This window comes from Rhinatrema bivittatum, chromosome 6, assembly GCF_901001135.1.
Source record: "Rhinatrema bivittatum chromosome 6, aRhiBiv1.1, whole genome shotgun sequence".
Classification (NCBI taxonomy): domain Eukaryota; kingdom Metazoa; phylum Chordata; class Amphibia; order Gymnophiona; family Rhinatrematidae; genus Rhinatrema; species Rhinatrema bivittatum.
This window is the reverse complement of record NC_042620.1, coordinates 12,094,388-12,110,962: the sequence shown is the minus strand read 5'-3', so window position 1 is coordinate 12,110,962 and position 16,575 is coordinate 12,094,388. Positions and strand designations below refer to the sequence as shown.

Here is a 16,575-nt window from a genome sequence, read left to right as displayed (position 1 = left end):
TGAGAGAGTGTATTTGGATTATCGGATGAGATTTGACAAAGTCCCCATTGGCCTCAGGAAATTTAAAAATTCATGGGTCATAAGGCAACGTTCAATTGTGGATTGGTAACTGGTTAAAAGATAGGATAGAGAGGGTAGGACTTTCCAGCTTTCCAAATAGGAAAAAAGTCAATAGTAGTATGCCCCAGGGACCAGTGCTGTTTAACATATATTCATTAATGATCTGAAAAAAGGGATTAATGAGTGAGGTGATAACATTTTCAGATGATACACAGTTATTCAAAGTTGTTAAAAAGCAGCATGTTGAGGAATTGCAAAAGGACCTTGCAAGACTAGGAGACTGGGCATCTAAATAGCAGATAAAATTTAATGTGGACAAATGCAAAGCAATGCCTATAGAGCAAGATAATCCCAACTACAGATACATTGTACTGGGTTCCGTACTAAAAATCACCAATCAGGAAAAGAACCTGAGTCCTTGTGGACAATACTTTGAAATCCTCAGCTCAGCATGAAGCAGCAATGAAAAAAATTAAAATGTTGGAGTTTTGTAGAGGAATGCATCAGTTGTAGTGGAATCAGCTCTTAAAAGAGCAGAAGACACGGATATGTTTAAATGCTCTGCTGGGGAAGGATCCCAGGCTGTTAAACAATTTTCCTAAAACGGTGTTTCAAAGCTCCATGCTTAATGCACATATTTCTGCTCACCAGTACTATATGGTTCAAATACTTGCATGATTGTCTGCAAAAACGTAGCTTTTCTTCTGTCTGGTGAAGGCGGATCCGCATATTCTCAGCCATTGTTAAATACCAACGAATGTATATGCTATCTTATTTGTTCCATTCCCCCGGATCTTAGAATGGAACCCAGCATCTCAACATTCAAGAAAAGACTCAAGACGTGGCTGTTCACGCAGGCCTTTCCTAACTCCAACATTATTTAACTCCCTTCAATCAACACACTTCGCTAGTAATAGCATTAATAGCCACCTCTTACAATGTTATTATATATATATATAATTATCTGATCTTCATTTTCCTTCTTACTCCAAGTTATTGATTTCCTTGTTACATGTAACTGCTTTTCTGCACTATTGTTCAAATTGTAAAGTTTATTATAATTGCACCCCTGTTTCTTGTGAACCAGCATGATGGGACTACCGTCTTGAATGTTGGTATATAAAAAAACTTAAATAAATAAATAAATACAAAGCAATCAATGTCACCGTGCACACCTTGTGCTCTTGTCTGAGCACACTGCATGGCCTGGTTGAGTGCCAGTAGCCTATGTGAGGATATCCACAAAATGTTGGCAGATACTCTGCTTGGGCGGTAACCTTTTTGGCGAAAAGCTCAGAGAAACAGTATCTCAAATTAAGGAACAGATTGTGGCAGTGCAGTCTCTCTCCATGAGAGCAGAAACTCTTTTTTTGCAAGACGTACCTTACACGATTTTATTTTATTAAAAAGCATTTCTCACCTGCCACTCCAACACTTGTGACGAGTTACAAAATAAACATAGCATATAAATAAATGTAAAATACAAGAAAAGAGACATTAAACATAGAAATGCTAATATGATCACATGGTTGAATTAGCCTCGCATGTTAGAGACTTCCCCTTCAGGCAGTGCCAAGTATGGCCTTTTTCTAAGAGTAGTAAATCCCTTCCCCACCTTGTGTAAGGTGGCAATGGTTCTGGACTCTACATTCTGACCCTTAATTTATGCCACGGTTGCCCTGATTTTTTTCTCTGAAGAGACAGATGCAGGGCACATCCACACACTTTTCATGGACATAGTCTCAAAGGCTGCTGGCTCTGAACCAGGCCACGTGGCATGCTCCAATGGAGGCTGAGGAGAAACATGCAGTTTTATTATTATATATGTTTATGTTCATCATCCAGGCCTTTTTGTGTTGGGCAATTCAACACCAGTATCTCCAGCCAGAAGAAAGGGTGTTATCCTTTTGTGTGCAGTCATACAAAATCCATATTTTAAAAGACCATATTCCCAGACATTCCTAGCAATTCCAGTGATACTGAATGCCATCTGTACTTCCACCTTGCACTTGACAGTGGGAACACACAAGCCAAAACTCATACAATAAGTCCAGCCCAAGCCTGAACCAAGTTTTGGACTACTTTTCAGACCTAGGAACCATCCTCTGTGGAAGGGAGAAGAATTTAGCACCTGGAGGAGAGCACACAATCACCAAAGATCGCCTGGTTCTCAGGATTATGGATTCCACTTTTATTTTTCCCAGCCACCCATGCTTACTCATCATTCAGCCTTCAATCTGGATCCATCTGCCATAAAACAACTCCATTTGGATGTGGAGACTCTCCTTGAACAGCAATTGAACCAGTTCCTCTACTATGGCCAGAATTTCTTCTCCCGTTACTTCCGTATCCCCACAAAATCTGGGGGATTGAGACCAGTCTTGGATTTAAGAAATCTGAACAAGCATATTCAAGGAGAAATTCAAAATGAATTTACTCCACACAATCCTCCCCTTCATCTAGGAGGAATGGATTTATTATTTATTTAACACTTTTCTATACTGACCTTCATGAAGAGATTCATATCAGATCGGTTTACATGAAACTTAGCGACTAACTAAATAACCATATAACAAGAAATCAAAAGGCAAAAAAGTTACATATAACAAGGATGTGTGCTCTAAATCTAAAAGATGCTTATGCTTGTATTCCCATCCTCCTCTCCCACTGGCATTACTTATGCATTACACTAAATTTTTTCCCACGATTAGTACAAACTTCTCCTCTTTGGTCTGTCAGCAGCACATAGGATCTTCACCAAATGCCTAGCTATAGTAGTCACTCATCTACAGCCTCAAGACATCCTGGATGACTGGCTTGTGAATACAATTGACATAAGTATTGGTGCACTTCGGTTGAAAACCTTGCCTGATGCAGCCGGGCAATACATATGTCGAGCTTCTATTGAAAAATGGGCTTTGATTTTACAACTGAAGCAGTCGCTGTTTGAACCATTGGAATCTGCTTCTTTCAAGTTTTTTATGTGAAAGTAATATTTTTGGTAGCAGAAACCTAGCCAAAAGAGACAGCGAACTTTAGGCTTTAGTTCATTATCCTGCTTGTATGCAATTCTTCCATTGCTCCCATAGATGTTTGTACCTAAAGTTTTGTCAGCTTTACATATCAAGCCATCATGCCGCCTTCATTCTTTCTGAGGCCAAATACACCTGAAGGTCATGAAACCCTTCATACCTTATATTGTAAATGAGACTTGGCTTGCTAATAAGAGAAGAACTCAGCCAGATTGTTGGGCTTCGCAGCTACTACCTTTAACAGAAACATGGGGGTAGCCTGCACGGAGCGGCAGTTGCTACCCTTAACAGAAGGCATGGGGGTAGCCTGCACGGAGCGGCAGTTGCTACCCTTAACAGAAGGCATGGGGGGTAGCCTGCACGGAGCGGCAGTTGCTACCCTTAACAGAAGGCATGGGGGGTAGCCTGCACGGAGTGGCAGTTGCTACCCTTAACAGAAGGCATGGGGGGTAGCCTGTCCAGGAGCGGCAGTTGCTACCCTTAACTGAAGGCATGGGAGGTAGCCTGCACGGAGCGGCAGTTGCTACCATAAGAAACTTGCTGTGCAGACTGGATGGACCAGATCGTTCTTTTTCTGCTGTCATTATTATGTTTCTGATACTATTTGTCTCTTACGATCTTAACCAACCGGGCATACCAGTGGTCAAATGCACATTATCCAGTTGTCTAGCAGGTTTCAAATTAGACAACATTAAGGCGCATCAAGTTAAAGCTTTGGCTGCTTATCTACAAGCCGAACTACTTGAAAACATCTATAAAGCTGTAACACAGTCGTTAGTGCACACCTTTGTGTCCCATTATTGTCTGCACAGTCTCTCGCAGAGTGACAGTAAATTAGGGCAAACAGTTTTGTGTAGCTTCACCCAGTAGTCTACTCTCCATGGTGGGGTCCAGTATGCTTATTCAGTAAATGCTCTGGTGCAACCTCAGCTAGGAACCCCCCACGTGTAATGGCTACTTCAGGCCTGCTTATCGGCAAGAAAAAGCAAATTTGCTTACCATAAGAAAAAAAAGATACTTTTTTTTTTTGATCCAAGATGGCTGCACGTTGCTAGTAGGTGCGGAGCGGAGTCCTGACTGCAACTGAAATTTTTCACTTTTCTTGCCTTAAAATGCCTCCGAAAAGGAAAGGGAAAATTAGGGTTTACCCTTCTATACCCCCACCTTCAACTGCGATGCAACAAGAGATTATCCGCTTCCTCACCTCGTCAGCCTTGGAAACGCCAGGAGTCGAGGAGCCCTTGGATCGTGAGACCGAGAGAGAGGTCTCAGCTCCGGAGGAGACCACACTGAGTCCAGACCTGAGCCAGCTCAGACGCAAAGATCAGGACCGCTGTTTCAGCCCGGAGCGTTGAATGCAGAAACTTCTTCCGGGTTGGAGGCAGAGTCACAAACGTTGACCGCAGCCCTTCAGGCTACACCAGCTATTGCGGCAACTACGGAGGAGACTATCAATGTGGGATTATCTAGAACCGGTCATGAAGAAAGGGAAATCGGGGTAAGTCATAGGAGTAACCTGCAACTACAAATGACTACCCCCGAAATAAAACCCCTAATGATTCCTGAGCGTCCTGAGGTCGTCACAATGGCCGCACTGTGGGATTTGATGGTGGGGGTTGCAACAACTGTAAATAATTTGAGTTTAAAGGTAGAGAGTTTAGCGACTCAAAATGCCTTTACCCCTCAAGAATTTCAAAGGAAAGTGGAACAGATATCAACTAAAGTGTCGACATTGGAGGAGAAAGAGCATGAGAACTTGAAATTTAAGGCGGCAGTAGTAAAAGACAAAGAATATCTTGCTAGAAGAGTGGAAGCCCTGGAAAATGCTTCTAGACACTTAAATATCAGAATTCTCAATTTCCCACGTGTTTTGGGTGAAACTCCCTATATTTTCTTGAAAAGATTTTTACATGAGGTTTTTGGTTTTGAGGAAACAAATTTGCCTGTGATAAACAAACAAATGTTATTTTCTTTCAAAATTTAACTCCGCAAATAGAATTAACCTCCAAGAAAATTTGACTGAAATATTAGAAAGTTCATCTCTAGAAGTATTAGATAGAGGGACTCTACTGGTTTCATGTTTAACTTTGCTGGATGTTCAATCCATAATGAAAAATTATTTCAGAAAGTTCCCGGCTTCTTTCCTCAATGAAAATGTTAAAATATTTCCTGACCTCTCTTCTATAACACAAGAGAAGCGCAGGGCTTTTTTAACCCTGCGCCAAGAAACAATTTCTCCGGGTTATTCCTTTAAATTAAAATTTCCTTGCAAATCTTTTATAAAGAAAGGTTCAGAAGTTAATGTCTTTTTTACAGTTGAACAACTGAAAACTTTCCTGCAAGCAAAAACTCCCATCACTTCATCTCCCATTAATGTATAGTACAATTGATAACAAGGCTGATTGACGTGCAGGGGTTTCTATTTTGGTGTTACCTATGAGAATCTCTCTAAGTTTTCGGATCAGGTTAAAGATACTATATTGATTTATGGATTAAGAAAGTAAGGAAAGTTATGTGTGCTTTATGAATTGTTTCTTAGAATAATATATTCCTTCTCTCTGATGTTTTTTCAGTAATTGCAAAATTTGTTTTTTGTAATGTTTAAAAATTGATAAATAAAGAATTTTTAAAAAATTTGCTTACCATAAACAAGTGTTTTCTGTAGATATTGGGATGAATTATGTCCAAAGTAGACTAACATAGAAATGACAGCAGAAGAAGACCAAACGGTCCATCCAGTCTGCCCAGCAAGTTTCACACTTTTCTTTTTCTCATACTTATCTGTTACTCTTGGCTCTTAGTAACCTTTTGGTTCTATTTCCCTTACACCCCCAACCATTACAGTGGGAGAGCAGTGTTGGAACTGCATCTAAGTGAAATATCTAGCTTAATTAGTTATAGTTAGTAACCGCCAGAATAAGCAAGCTACACCCATGCTTATTTGTTTACCCAGACTATGTAATTCAGTCCTTGTTGGTTGTTGTCTGTATATAGATCCACTTTTCTTCATTCCCCCTGCCATTGAAGCAGAGAGTTATGCTGGATATGCATTGAAAGTGAAGTATTCCCTCCTACTAGGCCTCTCCAAAAATGCTATCCAACCCCTTCAGATGCTCCAAAACTCGGCCGCCCGTATTCTCACTAATGCCCATAGGAATGACCACATCACGCCTGTACTGAAACAACTGCACTGGCTGCCAATCTCTTCCAGGATACTGTACAAGTCCAGCAATAAATCCCTTCACACCAAAAACTTGCCCTGGTTCAGTGAGCACCTCCAGTTTCGCACCCCTAGCAGACCCACCAGAAACCAGCATTTTGGCAACCTTACACACACCCTCTCACAAAGCTACAAAGCTTAAATGCACCGCAGACCGTGCTCTCGCCATAGCCGGTCCTACAATTTGGAATAAAATGCCCCCCAGTCTTCGCCAGGAACAATGCCCTAAGAAATTTAAGCAGAATCTTAAGACCTGGCTTTTCAAGCAAGCATTCACATGAACTTCTATTGCTTAACCCTCCATTGACTTTATCTACTCTTCCCCCTTCCCCCCATCCACACAGTCTTCCTTTCCTTTAGCCTTTGCCTCCCCATTCCTTTTCCTTTCTGCTCCCCCCTTCCCCTTTTCTCAACTCCCTTTACAACCTCTCTCCCTGTAACTGTAAATATTTCAATGTCGCCTCCCACCCATGTATATATTTTCTGCACCTATAATTTAATCCCCCCCCCCCCTTTTTTTTTGTGGATTACTCCATCATGTATTTTAATTCAATGTTCCATGTTTACTGTAAAGCCTGTTGCTGCATTACTTTTTCTGTAAACCGGTAAGATGTTCAAAACAATTGTCGGTATATAAAAACGTTAAACAAATGAATTAGACATACTAAATACCCACCCATCTCCCTGGAGAGTTCACTGTTTAGCTAGAATTAGCTCTCAAATCGACTGAGGGGGCTCACGAAGCAATGCCTGATTGGGAATTTCTACACATGCTCAGAAAAAAGCTCTGCTAACTGAGAAGTCTGTTCACTGCTGCCGGATGACATCACGCACATGTAATAGTTAATTCTTCTGCTATGTGCAGAAAATAGTTTGTGGTAAGCAAACCTGCTTTCAGCTTGGAGAAAAGATGACACAGAAGGGATATGATACAGAAATCATGGGAAGGATAATGGGTAAATAGGGGATGGTTTTTTATCCTTTCAAATACTAAACAAGGGAGTGAGATCTGCCAGGCACTTTTGACTTGGACTGCCCAAAGTCTGAGAGAGGCTTCTGGACTATGCATCTTGCTCTGACCCAGCATTGCACATCTTAGGTTCACTTTGCTTATGGAGATTTAAGCCTTTTTTTTTTTTTTTTTATCTTGCTCACTATTGTCCCACCTCTCAGCTGTTGCTACTTAATTCCTATCTGCAGCATTTGCTGCTCCTTTAGTCCCTAGTCTCTGTGCCACTGGGGCAATCATGCTCTTAATCCACTACCATTAGCAGGTCATTAGATTGTGGAAAGATGAGGACATCACAATGCGTTGCTGAATAGTCTCTAGAGGTGCAGGGTTATAATGGCAACATCCTCTATAATATCAATTGTCAGGCCGATACAGTAAGGTGCGGTAGAAAGAGGTGCGTTAGTGCCGGGCTCACCCTCGTTTGCCGCACGCACAGTCTGGATCACATACCGCTCGATACTGTATTCAAATGGCATGCCAAATGCAAGCCGCGTCCATGAAGCGCAATCCATTTTACTATATAGGCGCTATACAGTGCCTATACAGTATCCTGGGTGCGTGGTACCTGTCATTTCAAATGACATTTGAAATGACAGGTACCAGGAAGTGGATCCCAACTTTAAGCAAAAGAAAACCTAAAATCCAACGCACCGGGAAAGCCACTCTTCAGATCGCGACTAATCCCAGCCCCCGCTCACCTGCCCTGGCCGCGTCCATGGGTGCCGGTCTCCGGGGCAGCCCCAGTCTTCTCTCCCATCCTCCCGGGGGCAGCCGGCGGCAAGAGCAGCCCAGGGCAGATCGCGAGGCGGCTTCCAGCAGCCCGCAACAGTGAATGGGTGCACGCCGTGACCTCTGACGTCCAGCCGGGCGCTCAGGTCACAGCGTACGTTCATGCACACTCGCCGGCAAGGGCTGCTGGAAGCCACCTCGCGATCCGCCCCGGGCTGCTCTCACTCTCGCCGCCAGTTGCCCCCGGGAGGATGGCAGAGAAGACTGGGGCTGCCCCGGAGACCGGCACCCATGGACGCGGCCAGGGCAGGTGAGCGGGAGCTGGGGGATGGGATTAGTTGTGATCTGAAGAGTGGCTTTCCCGGCGCGTTGGATTTTAGGTTGGGCAGGCACCATGGACGTGACCAGGGCAGGTGAGCGGGGGCTGGGGGAAAGTTTGCCTGATCCTGGCTCTTGTTCTGGGGGTTGAGGGGGTCGTTTGCCCGTGAAATTTCGTCTCTCTGACCTGACGCTCCACACTAATGCAGGGGTAAGGGTAGGCGGTAAGTTAGCAGGTTAAACACACGGCAAAACTGCAGGTTAAAAAAGCGATAATTGGGGCGCACGTTACTGTATGGGAGGGAATAGCTAATCCGATCGTTTACATCTCATATACGTGCCGCGGGCGGAAAGGGTTTCCCGTTGATTTAAAGAAGTGGTAAGGATGGGTTAAAAGGGATAGTGAATCGCGGGTTGGACTAACGCGGCCAAATTGTGAGTAGAAAGCGGGTTAGAAGCAGGGTAACTGTGGCCGCACTTTACTGTATCTGCCTGTGTGTTAGGAAGCCTGCAATGGGGGTGCAAGTGGGTTTGAAGGGATGAAACTGTTCAATTCAACTGCCTTTTTTTGTTTTCACAGGGTAAGATGGTACTCCAGCTGTCTAAGGAGCCATCAGCAAGGCTGCTGAAGCATGTAGTTCGCTGTTACCTCCGTTTGTCTGATAATCCAAGGTAGGTAGCACAAGCTTATGTGAGGAAACTGAACTTGATGATACTTGTATTTTATTATGTGTACAAAAAGTGAGAAAACAAGTTAAACGAGTTGTATACAGTATGGCACTTTTTATTAAATGAATTCAATACTTGTGTGCAAATTCTGAGATTTATATTTTCAATCTAGTCAACACAAAGTCTCTTTTTCAAATAAAATAAACTAGGGATGTTGGACTTTTTTTTTTTCTTATTTTTGCAGATTCTAAAACAGCATTAGTGGGTTAGCTGAATAAAAAGCTACTTATTTTCTGAACTTTATTTTCCTGTCTAGTTGTGATTGTTATTTCCAGCATCCACCCACTCTCCTGCTATCCAGTATTGCAGAATGAGGTGAATCCCAGGAAGTTAGTGACATTTGGAGTCTGAGCAAGCATTTTCCTGCCCAAAATATGAAATGCTTAGTGCCAGCTCCATACTTGTTTCCATTTTCTTTACACGTTTCTTGCAGTACCTTGTCTCATGTCCTGTAGTGTGATTGCATGCCTTCCCTTTAGCGGAACTTAAAGTCACACAAGGACAAGTTCCCTGTACGTACCAGGATAAATCCAGACTGCTGGGTTATGCCTCCCTTCCAGCAGATGGAGTCGGAGAGAAACTGAAAAGCACCTCCCACATAACCCTGGGTGCCACCTGCGATCCCTCAGTATTTTCTCTGACTCCAGCAGATTGAGGGGCATAACCTGTGGTCCTGATCTCAATTTTCCTGGGGCCTTGCCCCATCAGGTTTGAATTTCTTATACAAAAAAACAGCTTTCAGAACTTTTGACTGGATCATTTAAAAAAAAAAAAAAAAACCCCAGGGTAATGGTTTTCTGATTTTCTCATAAATTTTCCTGAAGCAGCCAGGGGCAGGCAAGGCAGGGTATTGCCCTACAGCCAGTTCCCGGAGTGTTCACAGCCATAGCCCGGTGAGAAGAGGGGGAGGACTTACCGGTGGGCCGGTCACTCTCCCCCTCCCTCAGAAATTCTTTAATTCCTCTGGTTTCCCCCCCAGCGCCGTCTCCCGTGGGCTGAGTACTTTAAAAAAAAACAAAAAACTAAAAAGTACAACAAAAGAGAGTGATTTTGATTCTTTATTAGTTACAATCTCCTACCTCAGCTGCACCTGCCAGCAGTCTCCCAGGCCTCCGGAGGGGGTGGACCTTCCACCCAGCTGCCAACCATGCCGAGGGGAACGGTGTGTAGCTCTTGTGGAGAGCCGGGGCTCCAGCTCTCCCACGAACGCCTCTGCTCCCGGTGACTTCCTGGGGGCGAGGGGCCTTCGCAGCGTCCAGATTCGACGCGGGGGGGGGTGGCAATTTCGCGGTGAAAAAAATCACACGGCACACACGATGTTGAAGGGCAGAGGCCTGGCTTGCTCCCGATTAGCGTGGTAATGGCGGCCATTTTTTCTGCCTCGGACGGGGACGCTGATTGCTCTGAGGAGGGAGAGGATCTCCCTCCTCCACTGTGCCCGCCGCACAGGCCACGCGGTTTGGCTGCCGACACAGCTCCTCCTCAGTTTCATCCCCCGGGGGGGCCCTTAAAGCAACAGCATCCATTTTAGTCTAAATTTATCTTGTTGCATGAAGCATATATGGAGGCGGAGACTGAGTGGGATTCCCAGTCTCTTAGCTCAGCAAAGATCCCGAGGGACTCCAGGGGTCAGGGAAAGGTGGATTCCTGCTTCCCTCCCTTTCCCTCGGGGGGATAGGTTGCCTGACCCAGTGGCCCCGGTGGATCTGGAGTTTCAGGATTCTTTCACCCACGATATGGGCGATAAGGGGGACAATGCCACCCAGGTGGAGGGGGATTACCCCTAGGTCCTCCGTCTGTTCCGACGGGAAGAACTGGATCCCTTGATCTTACATGTGCTTCAGGAGCTGGAACTCCCTATGTCTCAGGAAACGTCAGATTTATCTACGGGGGATTCAGCTTTAGCGGGGCTCCGCACTCCACCGCAGATGTTTCCCTTTCACCCGAAGCTATCACAGATTGTATCCCGTGAGTGGGAGACCCCGGAGGCCTCCTTGAGGGTTACTAGAGCCATGGAGTAATTATACCCACTTCCTAATGATTCGCTTGACCTCCTTAAAGTTCCAAAAGTGGACTCTGCAGTCACGACCATAGCCAAGCATACTACTATTCCGGTGATGGGGGAGGCACAGCGCTTAAAGACCTTCAAGATAGGAAGTTGGAAGTGTTGCTCAAGCGCATTTTTGAAGTATCTGCCTTAGGGATACGGGCCGCTGTATGCAGTAGCCTTATGCAGCGGGCTCTGCTACGTTGGGTTCAGCAAGACCCCGGGGGAGGCTGAACAGGCGGCCCATATGGAATCAGCAGTCGCCTATACGGCAGATGCCCTTTATGATCTTCTACGTACTTCGGCATGCATATGTCTTCAGCGGTGTCCGCACGGCGTCTGTTGTGGCTCCGGAACTGGTCCGTGGATGCCTCATCTAAATCTCAACTGGGGTCCTTCCCTTTTCGGGGTAAGTTGTTTGGTGATGAGCTGGAACAACTCATAAAGGCCTTGGGAGACAACAAGGTGTATAAGCTGCCAGAGGACAAGCCCAGGGCGGCCCGCTCACCGGGTAGCTACAGGGGCTGCTTTAGGAGGCAGCGTAGTTTCTGATCTGGTAGGGGTGCATCGAACTATACCCCTAGGCAAACAGCTTCGAGAGCACAGTCGTGCTTGTATTCCTTTCGGGGCAGGCGGCCTCAGCGTGCCGGGGCCCATGCCTTCACAAACAGCAAGCCAGCACAATGAAGGGATGCCGACCCATTCCTCCATACCGAAGATCGGGGGTTGGCTATCCCAGTTTCACGAGGAATGGGTCAAAATTACCTCAGATCAGTGGGTACTAGATATAAGTCACGGTTACACTTTGGATTTTGCTCGTCCCCTCTGGAATCTCTTCCTGGTGTCTCCTTGCAGACCTCTGCAGAAGTAGCAGGTGGTCCTTCAGACCCTAGCTCGGTTGAAGGCTTTGGGAGCCATTGTGCCAGTTCCTCAATCAGAACGCTGGACCGGTCGTTACTCTATTTCGTGGTACCTAAGAAGGATGGAACTTTGACCTATTTTGGACCTCAAACAGGTCAACAAGGCTTTGCGGGTGCCTCGTTTTCGTATGGAAACGTTGAGATCGGTCATTGCGGAGGTCCACAAAGGCGAGTTTTTGGCTTCTTTGGACCTGACGGAAGCTTATCTCCACATAGGAATCCAAAAACATCATCAGCGGTTTCTGAGATTCATGATCATGGAACAACACTATTAGTTTTGTGCCCTACCCTTTGGGCTGGTGACTGCACCCCACGTGTTCACCAAGGTGTGCTGGTGGTGGTGGCGGCGAGCTTACGACGAGAAGGGATTCTAGTACATACCTACTTGGACGACTGGCTCATTCGAGCAAAATCGGAGGAATTCTGCAGGGCAGCGGTTCGTTTGGTCGTGTGTCGACTGCGGTCCCTGGGCTGGGTTGTCAATTATGCCAAGAGCCAGTTGATCCCAACCCAGGTGATAGAGTTCTTGGGGGCTCGGTTCGATACGTTTTTGTAGGCAAAGTCTCGTTACCCCTCGATTGCATGGACAGGTTGATATCTCAGGTGCGGAGACTGCTGTCGCTCCCCTCCTCAGTGGTGTGGGACTATTTACAGGTTCTTGGGTTTATGGCATCTACCCTGGAGCTAGTTCCTTGGGCTTTCACGCATCTGAGACCTTTACAGAGAGCACTGCTGTCTCGTTGGGATCCCAAATCAGAAGAGTACCAGATCCCCTTGCCACTGCTCGAACCTGCCAGATCCAGTCTGGACTGGTGGCTCACTCCGAATCACTTACTGAGGGAGGTGAACCTCGAGAGCCCCCAATGGGTAGTTGTAACAACCAATGCCAGCCTCTCCGGCTGGGGGGCAGTGTGCCGGTCAAGGTCGGCTCAGGGTCTTTGGACTCAGTTGCAGGCGAAGTGGTCCATCAACAGGTTGGAGACCAGGGCGGTCCGACTAGCTCTACAACACTTCTTACCAATGTTACGCGACAAAGCAGTACGGATTCTCTCTGACAGTGTGACCACGGTGGCCTACATAAACAGACAAGGAGGCACCAAAAGTCGTCCCATGTCCGAGGCTGGCAAACTGATGAGCTGGGCAGAGTGTCAGCTGGACCGGATTGCGGCGTCTCACATAGCCGGGGTCGACAAATTTCAGGTGGACTTCCTCAGCCGACAGCAGTTGGATCCCGGGGAATGGGAACTGTCGGAGGAAGCGATGCGAATGGTCTCGAGACAATGGGGGAACACCCCCCACCTGGACCTGATGGCGACTCGTCTGAACGCAAAGGCAGCTCGCTTCTTCAGTCGCAGAAGGGACCACGGGTCCGAAGGAGTGGATGCTCTGGTTCTTCCTTGGCTGCCGCACATTCTTCTTTGTGTTTCCTCCATGGCCACTAATCGGGAAGATATTGCGTCGCATAGAGTCTCACCAGGGTCCGGTGATTCTAGTGGCTCCCGAGTGGCCTCGAAGACCGTGGTTCGCCGATCTGATCAATCTAGCGGTGGACGGTCCGATACGCTTCAATCACCTGCCCAACCTTCTAAGGCAGGGTCCAGTATTTTTAGAGCAGGCCAATCGATTCTGTCTAGCGGCCTGGCTTATGAAAGGAGGCGGTTAAGAAAAAAGGGATACTCGGAGGCAGTTATTTCTACTCTTCTGCGTGACAGGAAAACATCTACTTCTATTACCTACGTTTGGGTATGGAAAGTCTTTGATTCTTGGTGTCGCGGGTTGAACTTGTCACCGCGATGGGCCACTATTCACATCCTGTCATTTTTACAAGACGGCTTACGGAAGGGTCTGTCTTACAGTTCGCTCAGAGTTCAAGTCTCGGTCTTGGGCAGCCTTCGTGGTAAGATTGATGAGTTTTCCATTGCGGCACACCCAGATGTAATATGGTTTTTGAAGGGGGCCAAGCACTTGAAACCGCCAGTGCGCGCGGTTTGTCCATCCTGGAGTTTGAATTTGATGCTTCGTTGCCTTTGCGGGTCTCCTTTTGAGCCCTTTAAGCGAGCGACAATTAAGGACTTAACGCTTAAAGTGGTATTTCTTGTGGCTATCTGTTCGGCTCGGCGGGTTTCAGAGCTCCAAGCCTTGTCCTGTCGAGATCCTTTTTTGCGTATTTCTGATTCGGGTATTTCTCTTCGCACAGTACCCTCCTTTCTGCCCAAGGTAGTCTCGGCTTTTCATGTAAACCAGTCAGTCGAGTTACCGGCATTTTCTGATGAGGATAAGAATCTGAGGAGATTAGATGTCCGTAGGGTCCTCTTGCGATACTTGGAGGTTACTAATCCGTTTCGATTGTCTGATCACCTCTTCGTTTTGTGGAGCGGTCCTAAGAAAGGGGCTAAGGCTTCTAAAACGACTATCGCCTGATGGTTGAAGGACACTATTGCTTCTGCTTACATATGTCGCGGGCGCCCAGTGCCAGAAGGCCTGAAGGTGCATTCCCTTAGGTCTCAAGCGGCATCATGGGCAGAAAGCCAATGTGTCTCGCCACAAGAGATTTGTCGGGCGGCCACATGGAAATCCTTGCACACGTTTACTAAACATTACCATTTGGATGTATGGGATCCGAAGGTGGATTCCTTTGGCAGTAGTGTGCTTCACGCGGGACTCTCCAGGTCCCGCCCCATTTAGGGCAGCTTGGGTACATCCCAGCAGTCTGGACTGATCTGGGTACGTACAGGGAAAGGAAAAATAGTTCTTACCTGATAATTTTTGTTCCTGTAGTACCAAGGATCAGTCCAGGCGCCCGCCCGTACACAGGAGAGTCCAGTCAGCTGTTCATATTCTCTTGACAGGTTGTGACGCAAGTCTGTTTATTTTTGCAGAACCACTTTAGGTCAGGTGGTTGTTCTTGCATGTTCATGCACGTTCTACCTTTTTAGCAGGTTTGGTTTTAACTTGATCTAGTCACTGGTTGATAAAGCGTGTTTGCGCATAATACACTATAAAAAAAATAAAAAATTGTAGCAACAGCCATTCATTCTGCTTTGATCTCAATAATACTGAGGGATCGCAGGTGGCACCCCGGGTTATGTGGGAGGTGCTTTTCAGTTTCTCTCTGACTCCATCTGCTGGAGGGGAGGCATAACCCAGCAGTCTGGACTGATCCTGGTACTACAAGTACGAAAATTAACAGGTAAGAACTAATTTTCCTATAAGGAACATACACAGAACAACAGCAACTAAGCAAGGGCACCAATGAAAATTCCAAAAGGCAAAAAATGTATTTTGCCAGTGATTAAGCTTACCAATTAAGCATTCTCAAATAATTAAAAAAAAAAAAAAAAGGAACAGAGTTTTGCTGTTAACATCTCCCCTCTAACACGCAGTGAGACTTCTGACTATGGTGCTTCTCCTCAGACTGTTTCTTTTTTTGTTTGTTTGTTTTGTTTTTATTCTGATGCAGGGCACGAGAAGCTCTGAGGCAGTGCCTGCCTGATCAGCTCAAGGACACAACATTTGCACAGGTTCTGAAAGACGATACCACAACCAAACGCTGGCTGGCACAGCTGGTTAAGAACCTGCAGGAGGGGCAGGTGACTGACCCAAGGGGCATACCCCTTCCTCCACAGTGACTGCACAGTGGGGTTTGGGGAGGCAGAAACTCAGGTTCATGGAGCAGCAGGCACAGGTGATCTGCTGGAGAAGTGGCCGCAGAGAGAAGGGCAAGTGAGATGGACTGTCCTGTACTGGAACCATGAGGATCCTCCACTTCTGAATGATGGGACTCTGCACCACAGTGATTAATGATAGCAATTACCCACCACTCTGGTGGGGGAGGAATATACTTCACCAGCAAATAATAAAACTGCAGCCTAAGAGCACTGATGGAGAATTTGCTTTATCTAACTGAAGGACACTAACAGTTGCTTGGTGGCTTTTCATAATTTTTTTTGTTCCTTCCGCCTTGGAGTGAAGTTTTAAAGAGGAAGTATTACTGAGCTTCTTGGGGATCAGGTGCTTTTGTTTGTGGGGCAGCTCAGTTCTTGCACTGTTTACAAGCAAGTTTAATAAAGCTGATTTGGTCTTGAACTTTTCCTGCTGTTTCTCTTAGTTTGGAAGAGCTGCTTACTCTGTCTTGCCAATAGGTGCTATAACTCAGTTTTAGAAAATGGTTATGGGGGAGGGGGGATCAAACAATTCCTGTGACTAGTTAGATACTCCTGAGGAACCTTTGACAATGTTTCATGGTAACACAATACATTGTGGCCTTGAGAGTTGAAGGTATAGGTTAAAATATAGCTTGAAAGATTTATATTTTTATATGCTCCAGGAAGCACATTAAAGAACTTAATGTGTTGCCCTGATGTCTGAAGGGACTTGGCCTTATGCTTCACGGCTCCAGGGCATGGATTAATTTAATTACATTTAAAATTTGTTTGCCTTTCTGAGGGTTGTGAACATAAATCACATATTACAATCAGGTAACTAATGTAATAAGAGTAAGTCATGAT

General features: G+C 45.9%; 1 protein-coding gene across 2 annotated transcripts in view; it reads left to right on the top strand.

Annotated features, from left to right (window-relative positions):
* CNOT9 (CCR4-NOT transcription complex subunit 9) overlaps positions 1 to 16,153 on the top strand; it is a 118,154-nt gene extending 102,001 nt beyond the window's left edge. For both annotated transcript variants that reach the window (XM_029605053.1, XM_029605052.1), the window contains 2 exons: positions 8,952 to 9,043; positions 15,528 to 16,153. In XM_029605053.1, coding sequence (XP_029460913.1) covers positions 8,952 to 9,043; positions 15,528 to 15,696 — 261 coding nt within the window. In that variant the 3' untranslated portion in view covers positions 15,697 to 16,153. The remainder of the gene's footprint in view (positions 1 to 8,951; positions 9,044 to 15,527) is intronic.
* The last annotated feature ends 422 nt before the right edge of the window (positions 16,154 to 16,575 follow it).